A 25,092-nucleotide genomic window follows, 5' to 3' on the forward strand; every position below is an offset into this window, starting at 1 on the left:
AGTATGTCAAAAAAAACCTCTCAAAAACGTCACAGAATAGTATGTCAAAAAATGTCATAGTAGAGTATGTCGAAAAAACTTTCAAAACAACATAGTATAGTATGTCGAAAAAACTTTGAAAAAAGTCATAGTATAGTATGTTGAAAAAAACCTCTCAAAAACGTCACAGAATAGTATGTCAAAAAAAGTCATAGTAGAGTATGTCGAAAAAACTTTCAAAAACGTCATAGTATCGTATGTCAAAAAATGTTTCAAAAACGTCATAGTATAGCATGTCGAAACAACGGACAAAAAAGTCACAGTATAGTATGACACAAAAAACGTCACAAAATAGTATGTCGAAAAACGTCAAAGTAGAGTATGTCGAAAAAACTTTGAAAAAAGTCATAGTATAGTATGTCGAAAAAAACCTCAAAAACGTCACAGAATAGTATGTCGAAAAACGTCATAGTAGAGTATGTCGAAAAAACTTTCAAAAACGTCATAGTATCGTATGTCAAAAAACGTCATAGTATTATATGTCGAAAAACGTCATAGTATCGTATGTCAAAAAACGTCATAGTATAGTATGTCGAAAAACGTCATAGTATCGTATGTCAAAAAACGTCATAGTATAGTATGTCGAAAAACGTCATAGTATCGTATGTCAAAAAATGTTTCAAAAACGTCATAGTATAGCATGTCGAAACAACGGACAAAAAAGTCACAGTATAGTATGACACAAAAAATGTCACAAAATAGTATGTCGAAAAACGTCAAAGTAGAGTATGTCGAAAAAACTTTGAAAAAAGTCATAGTATAGTATGTCGAAAAAAACCTCAAAAACGTCACAGAATAGTATGTCGAAAAACGTCATAGTAGAGTATGTCGAAAAAACTTTCAAAAACGTCATAGTATCGTATGTCAAAAAACGTCATAGTATAATATGTCGAAAAACGTCATAGTATCGTATGTCAAAAAACGTCATAGTATAGTATGTCGAAAAACGTCATAGTATCGTATGTCAAAAAACATCATAGTATAATATGTCGAAAAACGTCATAGTATCGTATGTCAAAAAACGTCATAGTATAGTATGTCGAAAAACGTCAAAGTATAGTATGTCGAAAAAACTTTGAAAAAAGTCATAGTATAGTATGTCGAAAAAAAACTCTCAAAAACATCACAGAATAGTATGTCGAAAAACGTCATAGTAGAGTATGTCGAAAAAACTTTCAAAAACGTCATAGTATCGTATGTCAAAAAATGTCATAGTATAATATGTCGAAAAACGTCATAGTATCGTATGTCGAAAAACGTCATAGTATAGTATGTCGAAAAAGCTTTCAAAAACGTCATAGTATCGTATGTCGAAATAACTGAAATAAATGTGATAGTATAGTATGTTGTAAAACGTCCTATTTTTATATGTACAAAAACTGAAAAAAAAGTCATAGTATAGTATGTCAAAAAAACTTTCAAAAACGTCGTAGTATAGTATGTCGAAACAACGGACAAAAAAGTCACAGTATAGTATGACGCAAAAAACATAGTGTAGTATGTCATGAAAAATTTCTGTGAAAAGTCAAACTAAAGTATGGTAATAAAAAGTCAAGTCAGACAAAAATCATAGTATTTTATGTCTCAAAAAATAAAAAATGTCCAAAGTCAACATATTTAAACGTAGAAGTGAATTCTGATTCTGATTCTGAATCTTTTGGTGTTGTTGCTTGTGAAGATGGAGATACAATCCGTAATAAACATTTTCAAATATCAGATGTCTCAGTTTATTCATACTCAGATGTTTTTGTCCATCATGTAGGTCCACGCCCAATATCAGCAGTTCACCATCCAATCAGAGACCTCCAACTTCGTGCTGGCGGTCGATGGTTACAGTGGCACTGCTGGCAACGGTTTCCTGGAGGGATCCACAGAACTGTTTGGTGAAAACCGCACGATGACCATTCACAACGGCATGATGTTCAGCACCTACGACAGAGACAACGACAACTGGTGAGTGTCCTGTTGTGGGAGACATCCACAGGATTAGAATAGCACACTACACAAAGAGACACACTCACCTTTCTCTGTCCCTGTGTCCATGAACCAGGCTCCCCGGGGATCCTTCCAAACAGTGCGCCAGAGAGGACGGAGGGGGCTGGTGGTACAACCGCTGCCACTCAGCCAATCCCAACGGCCGTTACTACATAGGCGGAGCCTACACGCGCCACATGGCCAAGCACGGCACAGACGACGGCGTGGTGTGGATGAACTGGAAGGGGAGCTGGTATTCCCTGAAGGCCATCAGCATGAAGATCAGGCCGTTCTTTGCCTCCAGATAATCGTGCCGCAGTGCGTCGACACATGACACGTACAGGAAACTGCCAAAATAAAAGACTCCAGAGTGTGGTGTGTCTGTGTAACATTCAACTGGTACTCAAGTGTGTCCTTTATTTTAGCAGTAGCTGTTATGTTGATGGACACACACTCACGTTCACACACAACTGAAACCAGACGTGTGCTGAAAACGACCAGTAATAAATGAACATGCAGCATTAAGCTTAGAAACAAAGTGAAATAATAACATGTCAGATAAAAAGATGAAGAGAAACATGGTTGTTGTTGTGAGTGAATGTGCTGTGAGCTGTCCTCTCTCGTTATGTGTGACGTCTTCAGTGTGCACTAGGACAAGTTGCTGTCAACTGTCCTCCGCTACTCAATAAACACATTGAGCAACATATTCTCTGCCTGCTCTGGTTCTTATTTCACTGCACACTCACAAAATGTACTCACCACCATCATTCCTTTACATCCCAGCTGGACAGGAAACTGAAAATAAAACACATCATGGAGGAAAATGCAAAGATACACATTTGGTTTCAAGACAAGAACTCAACACAAGTATAATAAGAGTGAGCAGAGGAAACAGAATGGTGCACAAGTGTCTTTTATTATCTGATGTGTGAACATACGAAGCACAGGATGAGTTACATATTTACAGAAATGACTGTACAGTGTACTGAAAGGAACTGTGTCTGTGTCTAACTGTGGAGACGGAGACATAAATAATGTGACAGAGGAAAAAAGAGGAGTGTGTTCTCCATGCATTGATATTAAATGTGTCTAGTTTGTGAACAGAGGTGATGAGAGCTTTGCCAACTTGCAGAACCAGAACATTCTGTGCTGAATACATGCTGACAGTCATACAGTATAGTGATGTGACGTTAGCGAACAACTGAACCAGCTCTTTAGAGTGAACGAGCCAGTTCCTAATTTCTTTGATTTTTACTTTAATTGACTCTGTATCCATTCATTTCAGATCATTTGATGCGGAACAAGTTGAGAGAGAGTAGTTTGTGAGGGGGAAAGACAGTGCAGCTGCTCACTCGTTCACTTCAAAGAGCCAGTTCAAAGACTCGGCTCATTCGCGAACGCCACATCACTACTTCAATCAATCAATCAATTTTATTTATAAAGCCCAATATCACAAATCACAATTTGCCTCACAGGGCTTTACAGCATACGACATCCCTCTGTCCTTATGACCCTCGCAGCGGATAAGGAAAAACTCCCCAAAAAAAACCCTTACTTGTTGTTTATAAAGGGCGTTGCTATAGCTACACCAAACTTTACATCTGCGGAGTCTATTCTGGGTCCACGTTACGATACCCAGATCACGTGATGCGATAAATCACCAATGTGATTCGTCGTTGAACCCACTAACAGCCCCCCACCACACACACACACACACACACACACACACACACACAAAAAACAAAAAAAAACCGAACGAACTGCATCTTTGAACCGGCTCTCACAAGTGAACGAGAAATCCCATCACTAAAACAGTAGATGGCGGTCAGTAAGACTCAAGTTTGGAGCAGCAGCCTGGAGTCTGACATGTAAGCGAAGCAACTTACAGCTGAGGAGACGGACAACAACAAAATATATTTTAGCCACCTAAAAAAAAATCAATATCAGTTGAAGTGTACATAACCTCAAGAATATTCTAACAGTGTCACCTTTCCACCACACAGCCTGTCCCCACAGGGCAGCCATCACAGCTCCAGTTCCCCATCTATGCTCTCGTCAAAGACACCAGACCCCATTTAGAAAACCAGTGATTTAAGACAGCTGCACACAGGAGCTGCTGGTCGACTGCTGCCTCCATCAGTTAGTGTGTTTGTGTTACTGTGTTATAAAGGGTTACTTCAGATTCATCAACGTAGGCTCAGCACCAGAAGTGACCCGCAATTATCTCCAAGTCAAATCTGGACAAGACGAATGAGAATGCTATAGGTGTGGACACACCAAACCGACATCTAAGAACTAGTGGCGACGAAAGCCAACTGTTGTGTCGTCTACATCGCCTCACGTCGCCCTGTGTCAGTTGCATTTGAACACACTACACGGACTATTACATCCAGACGGTCCCGGTGTTTCCTCCACAGGCTCCACTTCACTCAGCTGCCCGATAAACCCGCTGCTTCTTCCCACTTTAACCTGAATAACAAACCAGGGCTCGGTGCTCCGGTTGGATCCAAACGGAGAGCCGGGGCTAGCTCAGAGACTAGCGGAGGCTAACTGGCTGTGCTTCCCTCCGGTCATGCTGCGGCTAACGCTCCGCTAGCCGCTCCCAGCTAGCTCCGGTTTGTTATTCAGGTTAAAGTGTGAAGAAGCAGCGGGTCTGTGGGGCAGCTGAGTGAAGTGGAGCCTGAGGAGGAAGCACCGGTTAGCCCCGGTTTCACTACAGGCAGATTCACTCGCTACAGGGGCGAGGAAATAAAACCTGAACAGCCAATCAGAGTGATCTCTCTCACCGGCAAGCTCCGCCGCCGATTCAACATGCTCAATTGGCCGAAAAGCCGCCAACGCCAAAGTGCCGACAGTGCTGGACACACCGCAAAAACTAGGCCGACAGACGCTCACCGACGGCCTGACTTTGGTCGACTGCCAACTGTCGGCTTGGTGTGTCAGGACCTTTAGTGTGAGGGTAAAGCTGAAAACAAACCAACGCTGCCGCAGTGTGACGCGTCATGTCAGTTCACTTTATGCATCCATGGTGAGGAGAGGAGTCGAGCTGCTATAGGAGCAGAGAAACAGAGCCGCTACGGGAGCTGGTATGTACATGCAGGAGGCGAGTGGGGGAAAGTCCAATGCACAAGTGGCTGTTGCCGGTGTGGGGCTGTACATAGAAAATAACATGGGAATTCGCAGCTGGTGTGTTTTGGCCTTAAGAACGTCAGGGCAAGCCAATCAGAGGCAGAATAAGACAGGGCAAGGTGAGTCGTGCCTTTGCCATCCTAGCAAAAAAACAAAACAAAAAAACCCCTTGCATTCCAGATCTACCTCAACCTGTTTTCGATGTGTTTCTGCAGCAATGATTAGCCAACGATTAGCTTGTGGCTAATCCTTTTTGACACTTGTTACAAGCAGTAAGGCTACTGACGATGTTGTTCTTGCACTAAATTTTTCCCAAACAACCAACTTAACCTTCAACATTGTATTGTCCACAATGTGGTTTTCACCAATGGCTGTTTTTGCCTTCATGCCATCCATTTCGACGTACCAGCGAGAAGCTAGCCTTCATCACTGTGGGATCAGTGACGCCCTGTTATCAGGCTGAATGTGAATTTAGGGGTCAAAGTTTTTAGGCTTTCACATTAAAAAAAAAATCCGACCATCTGATGAGGCTTGATAATATCAGCTGATTGAAGTGATTAATTACATATTTGTTAGCTATTAAATTAACTGCCAACTGACTTAATAATCAATTAGCGGGTCTGAGTAATTAAAAAAAGTCAAAATTCTCTGATTCTGCCTTCTTAGATGTGATTATTTTCTGCTTTCTTTCCTCCTCTGTGACAGTAAAGTGAAAATATTTGGGGTTCTGGGAAACACTGGAAACATTTTCCACCATTTTCTTACATCTATAGACCAAACAACTAATCGATTAATCAAGAAAATAACACTCAACTGATTAATCGGAAATTTTTTTTTTTTTTATTGCAGTCCTAGATTTAGATGTTAAAAATACCGCACAACCCGATTTCTCCATGAATTTTTTTTCAATTTTGTTCTTACCGGCTGCCGCCTGAGTTAACTTTATTTTTACCTGTGCCCATATTCATAAGTTTATATAAAAGTTTTTTTAACTCGTTACACAACTGTTATGCCGCAGCTTCATCAGGCAAAGATTCCGTCTTCATGCATGTCTGGACAAGCGTACTTTTACCGTGCACAAGAGAGCGCAGCGTTATAAATAAGCAGAAATAAAAACAGTGATTGTATTTATTGGAAAAGGCCCTCTCCAAACCGAGTTACAAAGCGCTGCTGAAAAGAAACAGAAACACCCACTCTTCACTTCCACTGTGATCTATCAAACCTGCCTTCGTGGAGCCCTTTCACTCCAGCTTTGCAGGATCAACCGCCTCCAGCAGCTCCTCCAGAACAACCTGGGTCTGTCCGATGTCCTCAAACTGGGTCAACAGTTCCCTCTGGACGGTTGGGATGGTCTTATACTCTGCCGACGGCTCCGGGCCGACGTCTACAGGCTGCAGCTTGACGTGTGGGACGTCTTCAGGAGGCGTAGCGGACTTCTTTGTCTGCTTGTCCATCTGCTCCATGTCAGCTTGAAGCGACTGATAGCCGAGATGATCGACGCTGAACAGTGACACTGACCGGCAGGATCCAGAGCAGGCTCGCAGCTTCATGTCAATGTCCACCTGGTGACACAAGACAACATACATATCAGTATTCCCCTAAAGAGGACATGTGGCAGACTCATGTTGTTATAAGATATTCAGTATGTGTGGTATCAAACATTAAGTCTGATTTGATTAGGGATGCATGATATTCTCATATTAGCAAACAGTTGGTTTTTCCACATCCAGCAGTTACAGAGCAGAATGATAATTCATCAGGAGTCTTTGTGTCACCTGATGAACGTCAGTCCAATATTCTCTCTGTTAGCTCCTTTTCTGGTCTCCACCACCTCCTGAAGGAAATATCTGTGTCTATAGCACATACATTCTCCACTGTCTTCACCAGCTGGTTGGTACCTGTGTCTGTCTGCTAACTGTGTCTGTTAGCTGTCAGGTAGTGCAGCAGTGAGACGAAACAAAAACAGCACAGTTGCCATAAAACCAAAACGATGAGCTGAAACGCTCCGTATAACAATCTCTCGTCACATCTCACCTCTGCTCGATACAAGTCCTCCAGTTGTTTCTGGACGTTGCCGCGGAGCTCCTCTAGTTGTAGCGACAGCTGGGATGACCGTTTCCGTAGCAACGTAAGGTTCCTGGTCAATCCATCGGCGTTTTCCACGAACTTCAGCTCTGACACTGGAGACAAACACAGTGTTAGTCAACCGCCATTACTTCAATCATCCTGTCTGTATTTAGTCCAGAACACAAAAACAAACAGTCTCACTGTATCTGTTGACGATGACTCTCCGGTTGTAGTTGTAGATGCGTGTCGTCACCGTCATGGACTTCTCAGACATGTCTTCGTACATCTTTGCTGTCTTACACACCATCCTCAGTCTCCTCTCCACCTTGCTCCCCAGTTGCGAGATCAGACCCTGGAGTCTGCAGCCAGAGGGGCATTTAGAAACCTTTGAAGAAGAGCACGAGGGTTTACTGCTGTATCTGAGAGCGTTCAGCAGGTTAGGAGAACAATGTCGGGCTTGGCGACGGTGACTTTGTGCTAAACGTCGGCCGCATTAGAAGTTGATCCTGCAACCTTCAGGGCTGAGAAGTGAAGCCTACGCTCAAGTGCCAAAAACATGTGTTATGAGGTCACACTGACCTTTGACCTTCGACCACCAAAATCAAATCAGTTCATAGTTGAGTCCAAGCGAATGTTTGGGCCACATTTTAACAAATTCCCTCAAGACGATCTGAGATATAGCATTCCCAAGAACAGGACCGAATCAAGGTCACAGAGACCTTCGACCACCAAAATCAGGTTATCGCTGAGTCCAAGTGGACGTTTGTGCCAAATTCGATGAAATTCCCGTGAAGCCTTCCTGAGATATCGCAGTCTCAAGAGTGAGACAAATGTGAGGCCACTCTGACCTTGACCTTTGAACACCAAAATACAATAAGTTCATTGTTAAGATGTTTGAGCCAAATTTGGACAAATTCCCTCAAGGTGTTCTTGAGATATTGCGTTCTCGAGAATGAGTTAGACGTAAGGTCACACTTACCTTTGACCAACAACATTTTATCAATTCATTAATGAGCCCTAAATTTGAGGAATTTCCCTTAAGAAGTTTTTGAGACATTGTGTTTATGAGAATGAGACACGGAGACCTCTGACCACCAAAATCAGTTCATCGTCCAGTCCGAGTGGACGTTTGTGCCAAATTTGATGAATTTTCTTTGAGGCCTTCATGAGATATCGCAGTCTCAAGAGTGAGACGAATGTGAGGCCACTCTGACCTTAACCTTTGAACACCAAAATACAATAAGTTCATCGTTAAGACCATGTGGATGTTTGAGCCAAATTTGGACAAATTCCCTCAAAGTGTTCTTGAGATATTGTGTTCTCGAGAATGAGACACGGAGACCTCTGACCTCCAAAATCAGTTCATCGTCCAGTCCGAGTGGACGTTTGTGCCAAATTTGATGAATTTTCCTTGAGGCCTTCATGATATATTGTGGTCACGAGAATGAGACAAATGCGAGGTCACACTGACCTCTAACCTTTAACCACCAAAATTGAATCAGGTCATCATTAGGTCCAGTGGAGGTTAGTGCCAAATTTCAAGACATTCTGTCAGGGTGTTCCTGGGATATCATGGTCACGAGCATGGGACAGATGGACAACCCCAAAACATAATGCCTCAGACCACAGCTATCATTGGCACGGAGGCATGAAATCAGTTTTGGTCTCTATAGCTGATTTCCCCGTACCTGACAACCAGGAGAGTGAATTTATAGCTCATCCATTAAAATGTTCTTAATGTTATGTACATTAAGGGCGTGGCTGCTTTGAGTGACACGTGGGTGACTCAATCAGCATTTGGCTGATTCCTCTTTTTTTTTGGCAAGTACATTTGGGTTTAATGGTTTTGAGCCTCGTTTCTGCGAGCAAAATTTAGCATTGGTATCCCAGTTAACCATTATTGTAATAATACACAGTGCTAACCAAGCTAGCAGCTAGCATTAGGGTTAGCTCTTCCCTCTCGTCCAAAAACGGTCACTTTTGGCTTCAGAAATCTACAATGGCGACGACCAGAATTCCAAATCACAGGCTTTAAAACCAGAGAGTAGAGTTTTTTGGACTCTTACCTTGAACTAAAATATCCAGAAGCAAAGTTGTCTACGCAAACTGAGCTCTGTACTCAAGTCAGAAGTGATGCACTGAGGTTTATCTAAGAGGGAAGCCTGACGTGCAGCATGGCTATAAAACACTGAATCACAAGATGATACTGTGAGTTAATTCATTCATTTGCTGTTGTGGTGTGAAAATGCTCCTTCACATATTCTGAAATTACATTTTTACAAAACTGTGCTCGTGTGTTTCTCACCCAGTCATCGTCTGAACACAGGGTGACGCCTGACGTCCCTCGACAGTGTTGCTTCATGTATGTCTGGGACTGACTGTAGGACTGTCGGCCATCTTGATTCTGCTGCTTCAGCCTTATACAAACTGCAGAAAAACAAACAAACAAACAAACAAACAAACAAACAAAACGCACTGTGGTTAGTTCACCTTCAACTGAGCTCTGAATCAGACACGACGTCACAGATAAAATGTGTTGTAAGAGGACAAAGATCCATCGTGAGGATTTCTAACACGGCAAATTGAATCCAACATGAATGCAAGTTTGAAGCTCAGGGCTAAAAAATCTTTGATGGTTTCCTCAAATTAAAATATGACTGTCTTCTACTTGTGATTTTTATTTTATGTCATTCCTCAGAGGAATAGTCACTGTTATCAAGAATAATGAACCTCCATGAACTCAAAGCTGGACCCTCAGGCGGAGCAAAGTTAAGTGCTCATACGTGTATACGATGGATATTTACACAGTGTACAAACTGATTGAAAATATAAACTGTAGGTGACAATTTGTTGTAGTGTGTTTGAAAATATGACAAATATTTAGATTTAATTATGTGTCTCACATTTATAACAGAACTACAACATTCAATCAGACAACAAACCAAACAGGAAGCTGCGGTGGAATTATTTTTATTGTCTTCCTATTTTAATATGTTAAAATGTGACATAAACATTTTTATATTGTTATATGACATGTGGGATAAACCAAAACTTAAACGCATCTCAAACTAAGGAGTTGATTATTGATTTTAGACATAACAGAGACACAGCTAAAGGAAGCATTGTTCACAAGTGTCACCTCTTACAAATATTTAGGCACCTAACACTGCAGAGAATTCACCTTCTATAAACTAAAGTCGTTTTTCCATCCGTCCCGTCATCCTCTGCTGTTTCTATCAGTCTTTACTGTGCTGTCATTTATCTGCAGGTTTCACAGCCTCACAGTGACAGACAGAAACAGCACCGTTATAATCTGCTCTCAGATCACAGCAGTGACACAACGGGGACTGACCGGTTGTTGCGATCAACAAATTAGTTTCTTCTGGATAACATGTTCTTACAGGTGAATTGCCGTCAGGGCGATGTTACGTTTCACCTGCCTGCGAAACTAACTGTTATTTAAACATTTCATTGTTTATTAAAATCTCTTTTATTGATAATCTATTTACTTTTTTTGTATTTTTTTTTTTATAATGTATGGCTTATTTTATTCCATTGAACTCCTTGGCATGCTTTTTTAAATTTATTTTATTCATTACTCATCTCTTTATGCGTCTACATGTTGCTGTTTATTGTAGCATAAACAACAAGTTACGATTCCAGCCATTATTAAGCCGTCTTACGTAAAGATGAATCCCCTTGGCAGTAATGATTGGTCCAAATTTCTGTTAGAAAACAAATATTTTTTTCGATGATTGAGTCAGACATTTGTTGATAACGTGATTCCAATAACTTCCAGCGATAACTGACCCTCGAAGAAGGAAGTGAAGGGTCGGACTTGCTCTGCTGTTAAAGTACAACATTTCCACAGCAGAGCACATGTGGTGAGTTTGAGCTGAACAAATCAAAAGTTTATTGATGTGGCACCAGTATCACTAAATGTTTCACAATAAAATGATTTGTATGATTTTGCAGAGATCGTCTTTTACGTTGACATTAAAGTGGCTTTTTCTAGAGAGTGAGTGGGATACAGTTTGTGTAGAGGCTTACACACCACTGTAGCTGAGCAAATCTGATCTGAATATTCCTGACAACACACACCAGCGGACACTGTATCACTGCTTATGAGAGTGTGTTGAGATTACAAAGTTCTGGAAGTCGGTGCTGCAGTTTGTGCCTCAGATGACCTCGGCCCCGACACCTTCAGGACATGGGCTCTGCTCGTCAGACATGTTTCCTGCGACTTTTATCTGCCCAGGAAAGAGAAGACGACGGTTGAATTGTGTTTGCTACAGACGAGGCGCTCTGCTGGAAGAATGTGAGTCGCCCCTCTCTTTGCTGCTGGTTGGAAGTAGTGAGAAATCGAGCGTCCTAGTTTATTGATATTTGGGAAATGTATTTGTAAAAAATGGTGACACTGAAGATGCACGGCTCAGATTAAAGATGCAAACTAATGTGCAGATGGTGTGTTGTACCCTGTCCTTAATGTCTGCTTAGATTATACATTTTGTTTTAATGCATTATTATTATTGTAATAATTATTATTACTTTTGTCTGCATGATGCCGTGTGTTCTAACTGCGGGGGGTTTGTGTAACTTGTTAAATGTTTAAAATCAAGTATCATATGTTTACAAAGTGGCTTTTTATGATGGATTTTTTAATGCTGCAAAACAATAAAACAGTGAAAATGTTCAACTTTAAATTGAAAGGACAATAACCTTCCTGACCTTTGTTTGTATCTCCATGTCTCCTTAATATTAGTATCCTTTCTTTGGTATGTTGGAAAGATTTAAACCGTCTCCTGGCACAAACATTTCCAACATGAAAAACCATCTGAATTTCTTTCGTTGCTTTTGGTGATTAGTTCTGTCGATGTAAGTGAAAGCACAAAGCACAGCAGCTGAAGTGAACACTGGATCTTTATTGATTGAGCAGAGTTCAGTCGTGGCTCCACAGAGTTGAGCAACAGGGAGGACACTTTGGAAACATCAGGTCATTCCGTGAACACTGGTTACAGAAACAGGGCAGCGACATTTGCACAAAGTGCTGACAAGAATCAAGTCCAGTAAACATGATGAAACTGTTTGACATGATTTTGAAATCCCAGAATGATTTACGAACAGATCAACAGTCTAAAGGTCTGAAAGCACCTTCTCATGTTGGCCTCAAATATTTAGCTAACCCCAGCTTCAGTGTGCGCTTGCTCTTGATTTTCGTTTTACTACACATATAAAAAAGGGTATTTGATCATGTTTTGTCCAATTAAAAAGCAGCCGATCGGATAAACATCCGAACAGTTTTCAAGCTGTAATTGGCCGGTTTATACGTCACCCACACGACTCCATTTTCAATCTCATACGGTGTGTTTTTCTCCGGGTCGTACGTGCCTTTATAATAAATCCCATTCAGATTAGCCGACTGGCAGTTGTTGTACCACCACCCGCCCCCGTACATCTCTGCGCAACTCTCCTCCCACTTGTCGTTGTCTTTGTCGAAGGTGCTGAATTTCATCCCGCTGTGGGACAGGTACGACGCCATGTCAGAGTTAGGCATTATCAGAGCGTCCCCGGCATCCCCGGTGTACCCAGACACATGCAGCCGGTACCCCTCCACCTCCAAGCCAACCCTGACTGTGTACTCAGCACTGGCTACGCCCCCTTCCCAATCCTCCATTTGCACCTTCAGTATGGTTTCACCCTGATTAGTCAGCAGGTGGAGGTTCTGGTTGCCTAGCCAAAACTCCCCCTTTCCCTTCGCGTCAACCAAGCCAAACCCATTGCGGTATTCGGCCCAGGTGCGATTGAAGCTGAGCGTGCCACTCTCTCTTTGCTGGACTAACAACCACCCGCCCATTAGCCCCTCCTGCTGGCAGTACACCTCCACCACCTGTGTGGAGTCCGTGCCGCCGGGTTTGATCTTAAACAGGCCGTTCGATTCCCCTTTCAGGTGGTTCTGGTGGGCTTGGACACAATCTGCGAACACAGAGGGGCACACCGCAGACCGCGAGTTAGCTTGGACCGGCTTTGGCTCGGCTGGCTCAAATTTAGTGCAGTGATAAAAGTGCTGACGGTCACTTTCCCTGCAACATGGCTGACACTTGTGCCAAACCCACTGATGTCAGTCTTTGTCTGGACCGTCCTGCTGATGATCCCGATGCAGATTGAATTTTAAAGTTATTCGGGGGGTTTGTGGCTCCTCAGAGTTCTGTTGGGGAAAGTTGGACTTGTTTAAACGTTAACTTTATTATATGTATTTGTCAGGAACACGTACGAAAAAACTTTAATCTCAAACAAGCGAAAAAGGCCACTTTCTATCAGCAGCTCCTAAACGCTGACAACCAGCAGAAACAAGTCTTGTGATATTTTAAATGTGCTCCTGACGCTTGTCCCAATGAACCCAATATGTTTTTGAGAATCTGCATTTGAAACATCAGCAGGATGATGAAGAGTTCCTCCTGTTTACAAAGCAAAATCAGCCCTAAACGTTCATCATAGTCTTCTTTCCTGGATTACACAATGACCCAAAATACCTAAATGACAAATACATCGCAATGAATCTTTAAATCTTTAAGTTTTAGCAATCAACAATGACAATTACTGCGTTCACTTCATAATTTTGGTACATAAGGCTAGCTTGCAAGCTAGCTGATGCTAAAGACTGCTCTCTAGCTGAATGCGCCGTTCTGCGCGTTTTACTCCAGGTCTGAGGTTTGGGTACCTTTTCCTATATAATCGCCGTGCCGCTCGGTACGCGTGTTCGTCAAACTCCGGGCGTGGAAATCAGGAAGGTCATCATCTGCAGCGTCTGTCAAGAAACCGCCGAAGTCCGAGCCAAATGGATCCCTGAACCCAGTTTTGGTATCTCCCAAGAGGCTTCCCTTGGTGTCACCGGAGTGGACGGTCTTGGTCATAGTAGTGGAAGAGGAAGAGGAGGATGATGTGTGGCTGAGGGAGCTAGTCCCTCCCGTGAAGTGGTCTGCCAGACTCTGGCACTCAGGGCCTCCTTCAATCACCTCCTCCGTCTTTTCCACCGGCCCATCCTTTGTGTGGATGGTGGTCGTCCTGGTCCTCTTGGTGCAGGTGATGTGGCTTGTTGACACTCCGCCCAGACTTGAAAAATCGCTGCCTCCAAGCTCAGTGATGGATTTAGATGACGTGGAGGTGGAGGAGGAGGAGGAGGAGGAGGAGGAGGAGGAGGAGGAGGCGGAAGAGGAGGAGGGGATGGATGATGATGAGGATGCAGATGAAGAGAGGGAAGTACCTGGGACCTTGGAGATGGTTGCTGGGGATGAGCTGGATCCTTCCTCCTCTAGGATCAACTGGAGTGTGTTCACCTGAGAAAGAAAACCAAGAATGAATTATAACTCAAATGTGTGCGTCGTTCCAGAAAAGATGGCGTCATGTTTGTTTTGTACAAATTACGGCAAATTCTTTGGTGGAAATTATTTCTAGACCCTGTAAAACCTTCACAGTCCAGCACAGAGAGTCACTCACATCAGGGAACATGTCTTCTCTCTGCTGCGCTGCCACAGTGGTGTCCTTGGACTTGTGGAGAGTTTCCACACTGGAGTCCTTCAGAAGTCTGCTCTTCATCACCGACAGTGACCCCACGGACTCAATTCTCTGACCTGATTGGGCGTCCAGCTGGTTAATCTGGGAGATGGACAGAAAGAGAAAACGGCTTCTTACTAAACGGACTCATTTGTCACATCGTGGTCACTGCAGTGGGCAGCTATTTAAAAAACAAGTCTTGATGTTGTAGTTGCATTTAAGTCACTACAGTGGACCCTTGTGCATCATGCCATACGCTGCCACCCACTGGCCAGGTCTTGTCGGTGCAACACAAATCTCTGAAAACCAAGATGGCCGACAGAACACAAGACATGTCGTGCAGCTAAAGAATATCTTGCCAATCTTGATCTGCCCGAGGACATACGGCTGTCTGAGTCACTGTCTTCGTTTAAGTCTCTCCTTTTCTTAATATAGAATTTTGCAGGCACAGCTCTCTTCAACCAGAATTATACGACTGAACGTTTGCTGACAAAAAATGATGTATATTATTTTATCAGGAGAACAAACTTTATAAAGCAATAAGATAATACCCTAAAATAAATAAGCTTAACTTAAGTCATTCAAATCTCTTAATCTTTAATCACAGTCTTAATTTTAAGGATAAAACTAAACTTCTAATTTATTTTTACCCCTTAAAGTTATTTACTTTACTTTACTTAATGCATCTTTTACCTCAATCTTAATATGGCACATTTGGAGGAAGGTCTGTAAGATTAAGGGTTTCTGTCAATCATGAAAGTGAAGATATAAAGATGGCGTCAGGCTCTGGAGCCAAACAAAATAATCACAGAAACTTAATTACAGGAATTCTTAATTAAGTTTCTGTGATTATTTTGTTTGGCTCCAGAGCCTGACGCCATCTGTATATCTTCACTTTCATGATTGACAGAAACCCTTAATCTTGACCTCTCCAAGTAGCCCTTGGCCACTACCCCTTAGCCCTTGGTCTTACCTCTTAGCCCTTGGCCACTACCCCTTAGCCCTTGGTCTTACCTCTTAGCCCTTGGCCACTACCTCTTAAGCCCTTGGTCTTACCTCTTAGCCCTTGGCCACTACCCCTTAGCCCTTGGTCCTACCCCTTAGCCCTTGGCCACTACCCCTTAGCCCTTGGTCTTACCAATTAGCCCTTGGCCACTACCCCTTAGCCCTTTGCCACTACCCCTTAGCCTTGCCTCTTAGCACTTGGCCACTACCTCTTAGCCGTTGTCCACTACCCCTTAGCCCTTGGTCCTACCCCTTAGCCCTTGGTCTTACCTCTTAGCCCTTGGCCACTACCCCTTAGCCCTTGGTCCTACCCCTTAGCCCTTGGCCACTACCCCTTAGCCCTTGGTCTTACCTCTTAGCCCTTGGCCACTACCCCTTAGCCCTTTGCCACTACCCCTTAGCCTTGCCTCTTAGCACTTGGCCACTACCTCTTAGCCGTTGTCCACTACCCCTTAGCCCTTGGTCCTACCCCTTAGCCCTTGTCCACTACCCCTAGCCCTTGGCCACTACCCCTTAGCCCTTGTCCACTACTCCTAGCCCTTGGCCACTACCCCTTAGCCCTTGGCCACTACCCCTTAGCCCTTGTCCACTACCCCTTAGCCCTTGGCCCTACCCCTTAGCCCTTGGCCACTACCCCTTAGCCCTTGGTCTTACCTCTTAGCCCTTGGCCACTACCCCTTAGCCCTTGGTCTTACCTCTTAGCCCTTGGCCACTACCCCTTAGCCCTTGGTCTTACCTCTTAGCCCTTGGCCACTACCCCTAGCCCTTTGCCACTACCCCTTAGCCCTTGGCCACTACCCCTTAGCCCTTGGTCTTACCTCTTAGCCCTTGGCCACTACCCCTTAGCCCTTTGCCACTACCCCTTAGCCTTGCCTATATGCCTAATATGGTAGCACCGCTGACGCATCACTGCAAGGGGCTGACACAGTAAGGCCCAATCCCACTACCCCTTGGCCCTCGAAATGAAGCAACAAGGGGCAGGGGTTGAAATCTTTCCCTTGGAATTGGGACACCACTCACTACGTCACCGCGTTGGTTACGTTCACACATACGTACCCATATTACCCATACTACCCTTGTCCACTACCCCTAGCCCTTGTCCACTACCTCTTAGCCCTTGTCCACTACCCCTAGCCCTTGTCCACTACCTCTTAGCCCTTGGCCACTACCCCTTAGCCCTTGGTCTTACCTCTTAGCCCTTGGCCACTACCCCTTAGCCCTTGGTCTTACCTCTTAGCCCTTGGCCACTACCTCTTAAGCCCTTGGTCTTACCTCTTAGCCCTTGGCCACTACCCCTTAGCCCTTGGTCCTACCCCTTAGCCCTTGGCCACTACCCCTTAGCCCTTGGTCTTACCTCTTAGCCCTTGGCCACTACCCCTTAGCCCTTTGCCACTACCCCTTAGCCTTGCCTCTTAGCACTTGGCCACTACCTCTTAGCCGTTGGCCACTACCCCTTAGCCCTTGGTCCTACCCCTTAGCCCTTGTCCACTACCTCTAGCCCTTGGCCACTACCCCTTAGCCCTTGTCCACTACTCCTAGCCCTTGGCCACTACCCCTTAGCCCTTGGCCACTACCCCTTAGCCCTTGTCCACTACCCCTTAGCCCTTGGCCCTACCCCTTAGCCCTTGGCCACTACCCCTTAGCCCTTGGTCTTACCTCTTAGCCCTTGGCCACTACCCCTTAGCCCTTGGTCTTACCTCTTAGCCCTTGGCCACTACCCCTTAGCCCTTGGTCTTACCTCTTAGCCCTTGGCCACTACCCCTAGCCCTTTGCCACTACCCCTTAGCCCTTGGCCTTGCCTCTTAGCCCTTGGCCACTACCTCTTAGCCGTTGTCCACTACCCCTTAGCCCTTGGTCCTACCCCTTAGCCCTTGTCCACTACCCCTAGCCCTTGGCCACTACCCCTTAGCCCTTGTCCACTACTCCTAGCCCTTGGCCACTACCCCTTAGCCCTTGGCCACTACCCCTTAGCCCTTGGCCACTACCCCTACCCCTTGGCCTTCGAAATGAAGCAACGAGGTAAGGGTAGGGGTTGAAATCTTTCCCTAGGAATTGGGACACCACTCACTACGTAACCGCATCGGTTACGTTCACACATATGCACCTATTATAAACAGGAAGCTGTGAACCATCTACATTTCCAACTGGCATCTGCAATGGAGTCTCCAGTTGAGTTCATCCTACCGATCGCATTTGCTGTATTCATCATGCTTCGTTTGATGAACAACAGACGACAGGGGACTTCTGCTAGCTAGCTAACCAGCTAACATTACGAGGCAGCATAGTTATACTAGCTGGCGTGTTATCGTAATGTGAAAAATCCAACAATTTTGCAGAACAGGACAGATGACAGACGTCAGATAGTGCGAGCTAGCTAGCTAGATAACAAGCAACCTGACAACAGTAACGTTAGCTATGTATGAACTTTTTTCCCCGTCTCTTGCTCGGTGGTAGCCATGGCGACGTCTACCCCTCGCTGGCAAGTCAGCACCTGAAATCCCTCGCTCCGAAGGGCTAGTTTCATACCCACTACCCCTCGTTATGCCCCCTACCCCTACACGCACAAAGGAATTGGGATCCCTCGCGGGAACGCGCAAATGTAGGGGTAGGGCTAAGAGGTAGGGCTAAGGGGGGGTATTGGGACGGGCCCTTAATGTGGCGTCTATGTAAGTCTATGTATGACTGCAGACACATTCAATTTGTAGCGTACATGACTCGGCACACACCGTGCCTACTGCTGGTTCAAGACAAACCCAAAGACAAGTCACTTATTTTAACGCTGTTACAGCACAACGCTGTCATGAACAAATATGCAGCTAAATGTTGCAGTAATCCACTTTATTATCTGTGATTAGGTAACATGATGTAACCTTTACCCTTACCTTAACACCTCTCCTTTAAGCTAATACTTGATAGCTAACAGCTAACTTAGCATTTCCTTTAAAGCTTCTGCTTTAAGGCCAAGAGGCGAAGGGAGCTGATCGCCGGCTGACATGTAGGAATGGTGGGCGAGTCATGTGGCCAGTTGGCGGGTCACATAGCTGCTCTAGCTGCAGCTGGTTACAGATACACAGTTGAAACAGTTAGCTAGTAGCTGGTGTTTAACAGGATAAATGGTTGAAATGTGCAGCTCCTGCCCCAAGAAGTGGTTGTAGTAAAAAGGCTGCAGACCAAATAGATCTTAACATCATTCAGCAGTATTTAGATGTGGAAGCTTTCATAATTAATAGTGTTAAATCCAGTTTAAAGCCAATTCAAAGCTCACCTGTTTGTCCAGTTCCACGTAGCTGTCCTTGTCCACATTGTACTCAGAGTAGCTTTGGCAGGATCCTTTGCAGGAGCGGAGCTTAATATCGATATCCACCTGACAGAGGAGACGAAAAATTAGAAAATGAGGGAGGTCACACAAATCAACTCTGCAGAATCTCTGACAGTGAATAAAATGATGAGTCTCATCTGTGTGCATGGAGTGAACTTACTCAAGTCAAGAGAAAACATGCCTGAATCTGACTCTCTGGCGTCTGTGTTGCTAAATAAAAAATCTTATGCCTTTGAAATGAATCATTTCTGAAGAAACAGCTTTTTAACTTTAACTAACAACAGCTAAATCACAGAAACGTCACTCTGTCTGTGTGAAGAAGACACCAAGTGAACGCTCGCTGGTGATGTAGCCTCAGCTAACTTTAGCTGAAGCTAAAACTACATTTTATTCTACACAATTAATTGATCCAATAATAATGGAGAAAAAAAACCTCTTAACTCCTGCTAAAGCTAACTAGCATAGAAGCCAATTTCCTCCAAATAACAATACTTTTCCGAGAAAATTAGAAACTTTTTGAAAAGACAGTTTCTTAGAAACTATGAGAAACTTTTAAAAAGATCTTGTGTCTCAAAATGAAGACATTGTCTAAAAAAATGACTTAGTATATCGAAACAATGAGAAACTTCCTCATAATTATGACTTCGTCTCTCAAAATGATTTTGTATCTCAAGAATAATGAGAAAAGGTCTCAAAATAACGACTTAGTGTTTAAAAACAAAAAGAAACTTCCTTAAAAATATTGACTTCAAATCTCAAAAGGGGCCTCACTCAAACCACTGAGAGAGTTTCTCCTTATTTTGAGATACTATAGAATTATTTCCATAAAGTTTCTTGTATTAAACTATAAAGTTGTTTATTGTAATGATTTGTTTATTTCTATTTAATCCCCACCTGTTGTGGTCTCTAAATAATCAACTATAAATTGTCAAAATTAAGTTTATACTCTAGAACACATTTTGTCCTTATCCGAAGGCAGAGCAGGATCTGCACTTTAAAGTGTTGGCTCTATGGCAGTGATGATTTTAGGTAAAATAATAACTTCCTTAAAAAGGTGTAAAATTAAAGTAACAACATTTGTTTCTGTTCGGCAGTTTGTCAACTCGCCCAAAAACTTAAGTCTTTTTCTTGACTTCTGAGGCGTCTTGGAAAATTGTCTCTTATCTTACGTTTACAGTACTTCCTGTCATTCATCAGAAACAGCCAGAGCGTTCGCCGCACCCGTGAGTATGAACATGTCCCTGCTGTGCCTCCGTACCTCCAGCCTCTGCATCTCCACCACCTGGTCTTTGACTCGATCCTTCAGGGCGGCCAGGACACTCAGCTGCCTGTCAATCTTGATCTTCATGTCTGTGATTCTCTGCCGCAGACTCTGGGCCAGGTCGAAGTAGTTGTTGTCGTGACCTGGTGGAGGGAGCGGGCATGGATAGATGAGCACGGTGATGATGCACAGGCGGGCAGACTGACTGATACTTGATGTGAAGTTCTACATCAACACTGACCACAGAGCATTAAAAGTATATCTACCATAAAACTTGAATTATTCTGTGGGCTCGATTTTGGGGCCCATTTTGTTGTCTCTGTATCTTCTGCCCCCTGGTCTTATCTTAAAGAAACATGGCGTCGCTTACCACCTATATGCAGATGACTCCCAAATTTACTTGCCAGTCAAAAGGCTCAACAGCTGCTCCCTGACGCCCCTGTTTGAGTGTCTCAAGGACATTGAGGCATGGATGGAGCTGAACTGGTGGCTTGTGGTCCCAAAAAGCCTCTTGAAAACGAGAAGTGACTGCCCCTTCTCGGTAGCTGCCCCTAGGCTATGGAATCTCCTGCCTGCCCATGTCAAAATGGCCCCCACTGTAGAATCTCAAGACCCACTTGTTTTGCTTGGGTTTTGATTCTGGTAGCTGAGTAGACCAACCTGTCTCTGTGTCTTTTTATCCCTTGAGCTTGCTGTACTGTCTGTATCGCTTCTGTATCTATGACCTGTATATTCTTATGTGTATTTCTGTACATGCTTATGTGTATTTCTGTATATGCTTATGTGTATTTTTGTGCAGCACTTTGGTGACTTCATGCTTTTGAAATGTGCTATATAAATAAAATGGACTGGACTGTGGGTCTGTAAGGATCAGTGAATATGATTGTGTCATACGGATTACTGTTAATTTATCATGTTGATCTGTTCTGTACGACATCTATTGCACGTCTGTCCGTCCTGGAAGAGGGATCCCTCCTCAGTTGCTCTTCCTGAGGTTTCTACCGTTTTTTTTTCCCCGTTAAAGGGGTTTTTTTGGGGAGTTTTTCCTGATCAGCTGTGAGGGTCATAAGGACAGAGGGATGTCGTATGCTGTAAAGCCCTGTGAGGCAAATTGTGATTTGTGATATTGGGCTTTATAAATAAAATTGAAATTGAAATTGATGATCAGAAATGCTGGAGGTGGCTGGAAACTTCAAAATCATACTCTGACAGGGAAAGTGTTTAAGATGGAGACTGGAATCATCAGTCGATTCAGATTCCTTCAAGTGGAGCCGTCGTTGTCCGATCAGGCTCTGAGATAACGTTAACGTTCAAACTCTAGAACGAATATCTGTATTGAACAGGCGAATCTGATTCGACTGACGACTCTGTTTATGTGAAAGAGCAACTGAGTGTTTCTGACTCTGAGTCCTTCAGGAACATTTTCAGCAACACATTGAAAAGAGAGAGAATATAATGAGTTCAGATGAACTCCATCAGTGGGATCAAACTTCTAAAAGTTGTGTATGAATTTCTACATGTCATGAACACACACACACACACGCACACACACACACACACACTAACCAGCGTCGATGGTGAGTCTCTCCCTCAGGATGGTGAAGGTCTCTTTGGAGTTGTGGTCGGCGTTGCGGTAGTTGGCCTTGTTCTGATCCAAGAGGCTGCGGATCTTCTCGATCTTCTTCAGCAAGTCGTGGTCGTCTTTGTCCATCAGACCCTGGATCCTGCAGCCCGACGGGCATTTAGGGCCCTGTTGGAGGACATGAGACACTTAACTTTAACACCCTCACAACTACTCTGACTGGATGAAATGAAGTGATAGGATGAAGAAACAACACAAGGCTCAGCGCTGATGGAGCAGGAAGTGAGTTGTACCCAGTTATCAGAGGTGCAGAAAGGCCACTCCTTCTCAGTTGCACATTTTTCGCTTCTGGTGGCGGGCTGCACCGGGCGCGCTCCTCTAGGGTCGACAACTTTGCTCTGGAGAGAGAAAACATTTAATTTAGATTCAGGAGCAGAAAAATATGATGATGATGATGATGATGATGATGCTGAGTAATACGTGTATTTTTAAAAGGAAATAAAAGACCTGTCTTTTAGATTGACGTTAACATTAATAACGTTATGGGTTCAGCTTTTCAAATGTAATTTTTGACTTTTACATGATTTTTACTTACTGATTTATTTTCATATTAAACTTTTAAAAAAAAATTTAACTTGCAGAGTTTTGCACATTTTCGTTTGTGCTGTATGTTCGTATAAAAGGTGCGATATTAATAAAGTTGAGTTGAAGTGAATAAAAGCACATTGCTTGTTTTCTTAGACTGTAAAGATTAACAATGTGAGCGGATGATAATAACTGAGAGAACTTTTGATATTATTTTATACTAAATATTCCTGGTAAATGCAGCATTATGTTCTTTTCACAACTTTTTTAACATTTTTTAATAGTTTGAAGTTGTGAATTCTTGTCTGAGACGAGGCTGTTTTGTGACACAGAGGAAGTTTAGAGGTTAAAAAAATACATGAAAGAAGATCAAAATATTTAATAAATCAAATCTATTTCTCACACACACATACGCACATATATACTGCCGAAGGGTCGGCACGAGGTTTGTGTTGCTCCACCCTGTGTGGGAGTCAAACCCCCAGTCTTCCACACCAACGTCGCTAGTCTTAACCACTGATCTATCACGCCAAAATAACATTTAAATAAAATAAAACAATAAAAATGAAAAATAAATATGCAAAAATAAAATGAAATAATAATAATGGCTGTGAGTCATGAGTCAGCTACAGCTGCTAAATCAGAGGACATATTTCTGAGCCCACCTTACTTGAATGTCTCAGAAAACAACAAAAATATATGATTATAGTTCTAGGGTGAAAAGTACCGGATGTATGTTCTACAGACAATAATGAAATGAGCTTGTGTGCCACAGAGAAAATAATATTTTATACACATATATTACTTTTATTAAAATTACTATCATATAAAAAACTACATGACATATTGTATATATGGTGTGGCCTGTATACTTTGGATCTGCACCTGTTTTTATGTCTCTTCCCACTTTGTCCTGCAGCTGCAGCTCAGCACTCTCCCTCAGGATAGTTATATTATTCCTCATTAACAGAAGACACGAGAGGTGAAAAGCATGTTTTGCAGGCATCCATGCACTGGTCAGTTTTCAGATTCGGGGCTTTGTTGGATTTCATACCGTGTCTTCTCTCAGACTGGAGGAAACTAAACGTCCCACGGACACCTTCAGGTGTTTCAGTGTGACATGAAGTATATATTTTAAAGTTTTAGAAAACTTGTAAAACAGAAAAAAGACTGTCTTAATATAAGTCATTAACTGGGGAAGTTTCATGGTGATATCTAAGAGTTAAAATGTTTAACCTGCACAACTAACGAGGCAGGAAACAGTGACATTAGGCAACACAGAGCAGGTCAGAGTATCAAACAATAAAATAAAAGGTGCACACAAAAAAAATAATTGTAAAAACGAAGTGTTTTAGTTTTTTAAAAATGTTTGAATGTATTAAACTGTGATGTGAGACTCACCAGAGCTGAAGCCACAAACATCAAACTGAGAAAGATGAGTCGCTCCATCTTTGTTTCTGTCGTCCTCCCGCTGTGTGAAGAAGACTGGTCACTGAATGTTTCTCTGACGGCGCTGACGCTCTATTTGAAGCCTCCTGGTTCAAGCTGACAAACCTGTGAGTCAGCAGGAAACCTTGGTCAGGTCAGATCAGAGCTGAGTCACCTGTGCTGTCCGCACTGATCGGTGTTGTTTGTTGCTCAGATCAGTCACTGCAGGACTTACCGGCATTAATGCAGAATGTTTTCTCAAAACAAACAGTGACAAACACACTCATATCAGTGACGGAGATGTGGGACTGCTAGTTGTACATGAATCAGCACATGTGCAGGAGATACTGGAATATGAAGTGTGGCCTGTGACTGCAAGATCAAACACTCAAAAACAGAAGCAGGAAACAATAAATAAGCAAAAAGAAAGAAAAATAAAACTATAGAAAATACAGCAAAACATTTTAAAAAACTTTAATAGGACAAACACTTTTTAAAACATAATAATAAAATATATATTGAAAAAACAAATCAAATAGAAATAATATAGAAAAGCATTTTAAAAATACATTTTGAAAAATCAAAAGAAAAATAGAAATATATTTAAAAATATAAATTTCATAAATATTAAAAAAATATAGAAAAGGAATTAAAAAAATAGCTAGGAAAAAAATAAAGAAATAAAAAATATGGTAAAATTATAACTGAAGAACATTTTTAAAAATGGATAGAAAAATTAAAGAAAATATTTTTATAAGTAGAAAAAATATAGAAAAATGTAAATGTGGAAAAAGTAAAAAATTTTAAAATAAAAATATTTTTACAAAAGGATGTAAAAAATATAGAATAAAAAACATTGCTGTTTTTAAAAAAAGGATAAATAGAAATATATGAATAAATATATAGAATATAGAATAAATAAAGAAACTTGTTAATAAGAATAAAAGTATTATAAAATATAAGGAAAATGTACGAAAATTAAGAGAAAAAAATATATATATAACAAAAACTGTACAGAAATGGACAGAAAAAATATAATATAAAATATTAAATATTTATCATCCTACTTCTCTACACTGTTATTATCATGAACACAAGTCAGACACAAGATATAAAGTCGTTTTGTCTTGTGGGGAAGAAAAACATCAAAAC

General features: G+C 42.5%; 3 protein-coding genes and 1 long non-coding RNA gene across 6 annotated transcripts in view; 2 read left to right on the plus strand and 2 right to left on the minus strand.

The window, feature by feature from the left end:
* Positions 1-2,719, plus strand: part of fgb (fibrinogen beta chain) — a 15,702-nt gene extending 12,983 nt beyond the window's left edge. The window contains exons 12-13 of the mRNA XM_078164171.1: positions 1,802-1,992; positions 2,090-2,719. Of these exons, the coding sequence (XP_078020297.1) occupies positions 1,802-1,992; positions 2,090-2,321 (423 nt within the window). The 3' untranslated portion in view covers positions 2,322-2,719. The remainder of the gene's footprint in view (positions 1-1,801; positions 1,993-2,089) is intronic.
* On the minus strand, positions 2,130-12,077 carry LOC117272643 (fibrinogen alpha chain). Of its 3 annotated transcripts, XM_033651628.2 has the most exons (6): positions 11,938-12,077; positions 11,355-11,459; positions 9,515-9,636; positions 7,411-7,594; positions 7,177-7,322; positions 2,130-6,704 (listed from the first exon to the last, which is right to left on the minus strand). In XM_033651628.2, the coding sequence occupies exons 3-6, from the start codon at positions 9,569-9,571 to the stop codon at positions 6,384-6,386; spliced, it is 708 nt and encodes a 235-aa protein (XP_033507519.2). In that variant the 5' UTR covers positions 9,572-9,636; positions 11,355-11,459; positions 11,938-12,077; the 3' UTR covers positions 2,130-6,383. The 3 variants fall into 3 exon arrangements, with proteins under 3 accessions (XP_033507519.2, XP_033507520.2, XP_033507518.2); XM_033651629.2 differs by lacking the exon at positions 11,355-11,459 and having other exon boundaries at positions 7,411-7,568; XM_033651627.2 differs by lacking the exon at positions 11,355-11,459.
* LOC144459702 (uncharacterized) lies at positions 10,225-12,178 on the plus strand. Its single transcript, XR_013488526.1, has 2 exons — positions 10,225-11,093; positions 11,185-12,178. It is a non-coding gene; the product is annotated as an uncharacterized LOC144459702 (long non-coding RNA).
* Positions 12,112-24,066, minus strand: LOC117246298 (fibrinogen alpha chain-like). The gene is made up of 8 exons (XM_078164177.1): positions 23,914-24,066; positions 22,221-22,325; positions 21,912-22,095; positions 20,343-20,488; positions 19,031-19,129; positions 14,704-14,862; positions 13,928-14,543; positions 12,112-13,182 (listed from the first exon to the last, which is right to left on the minus strand). Exons 1-8 carry the CDS (start codon positions 23,959-23,961, stop codon positions 12,473-12,475), a joined length of 2,067 nt encoding a protein of 688 aa, XP_078020303.1. The 5' UTR covers positions 23,962-24,066; the 3' UTR covers positions 12,112-12,472.
* Positions 24,067-25,092: the final 1,026 nt, after the last annotated feature.

This window comes from Epinephelus lanceolatus, chromosome 22 (genome assembly GCF_041903045.1).
Source record: "Epinephelus lanceolatus isolate andai-2023 chromosome 22, ASM4190304v1, whole genome shotgun sequence".
In the NCBI taxonomy this organism is placed as follows: Eukaryota; Metazoa; Chordata; class Actinopteri; order Perciformes; family Serranidae; genus Epinephelus; species Epinephelus lanceolatus.

What these genes read in the sequence shown, in the direction of transcription:
- LOC117272643 (XM_033651627.2), bottom strand. Translation starts at nt 12,043, where the DNA reads ATGGTTTTTCATGTTGGAAATGTTTGTGCCAGGAGACGGTTTAAATCT. An exon ending in AGTCATCGTCAACAGATACA is followed by an intron (nt 7,323 to 7,410) that starts GTGAGACTGTTT and finishes GTTTGTCTCCAG; the next exon opens with TGTCAGAGCTGAAGTTCGTG. An exon ending in AGGACTTGTATCGAGCAGAG is followed by an intron (nt 6,705 to 7,176) that starts GTGAGATGTGAC and finishes TTGTGTCACCAG; the next exon opens with GTGGACATTGACATGAAGCT.
- LOC117246298 (XM_078164177.1), bottom strand. Translation starts at nt 23,961, where the DNA reads ATGGAGCGACTCATCTTTCTCAGTTTGATGTTTGTGGCTTCAGCTCTG. An exon ending in TCTGCACCTCTGATAACTGG is followed by an intron (nt 22,096 to 22,220) that starts GTACAACTCACT and finishes GTCCTCCAACAG; the next exon opens with GGCCCTAAATGCCCGTCGGG. An exon ending in GAGAAGACATGTTCCCTGAT is followed by an intron (nt 14,544 to 14,703) that starts GTGAGTGACTCT and finishes TTTCTTTCTCAG; the next exon opens with GTGAACACACTCCAGTTGAT.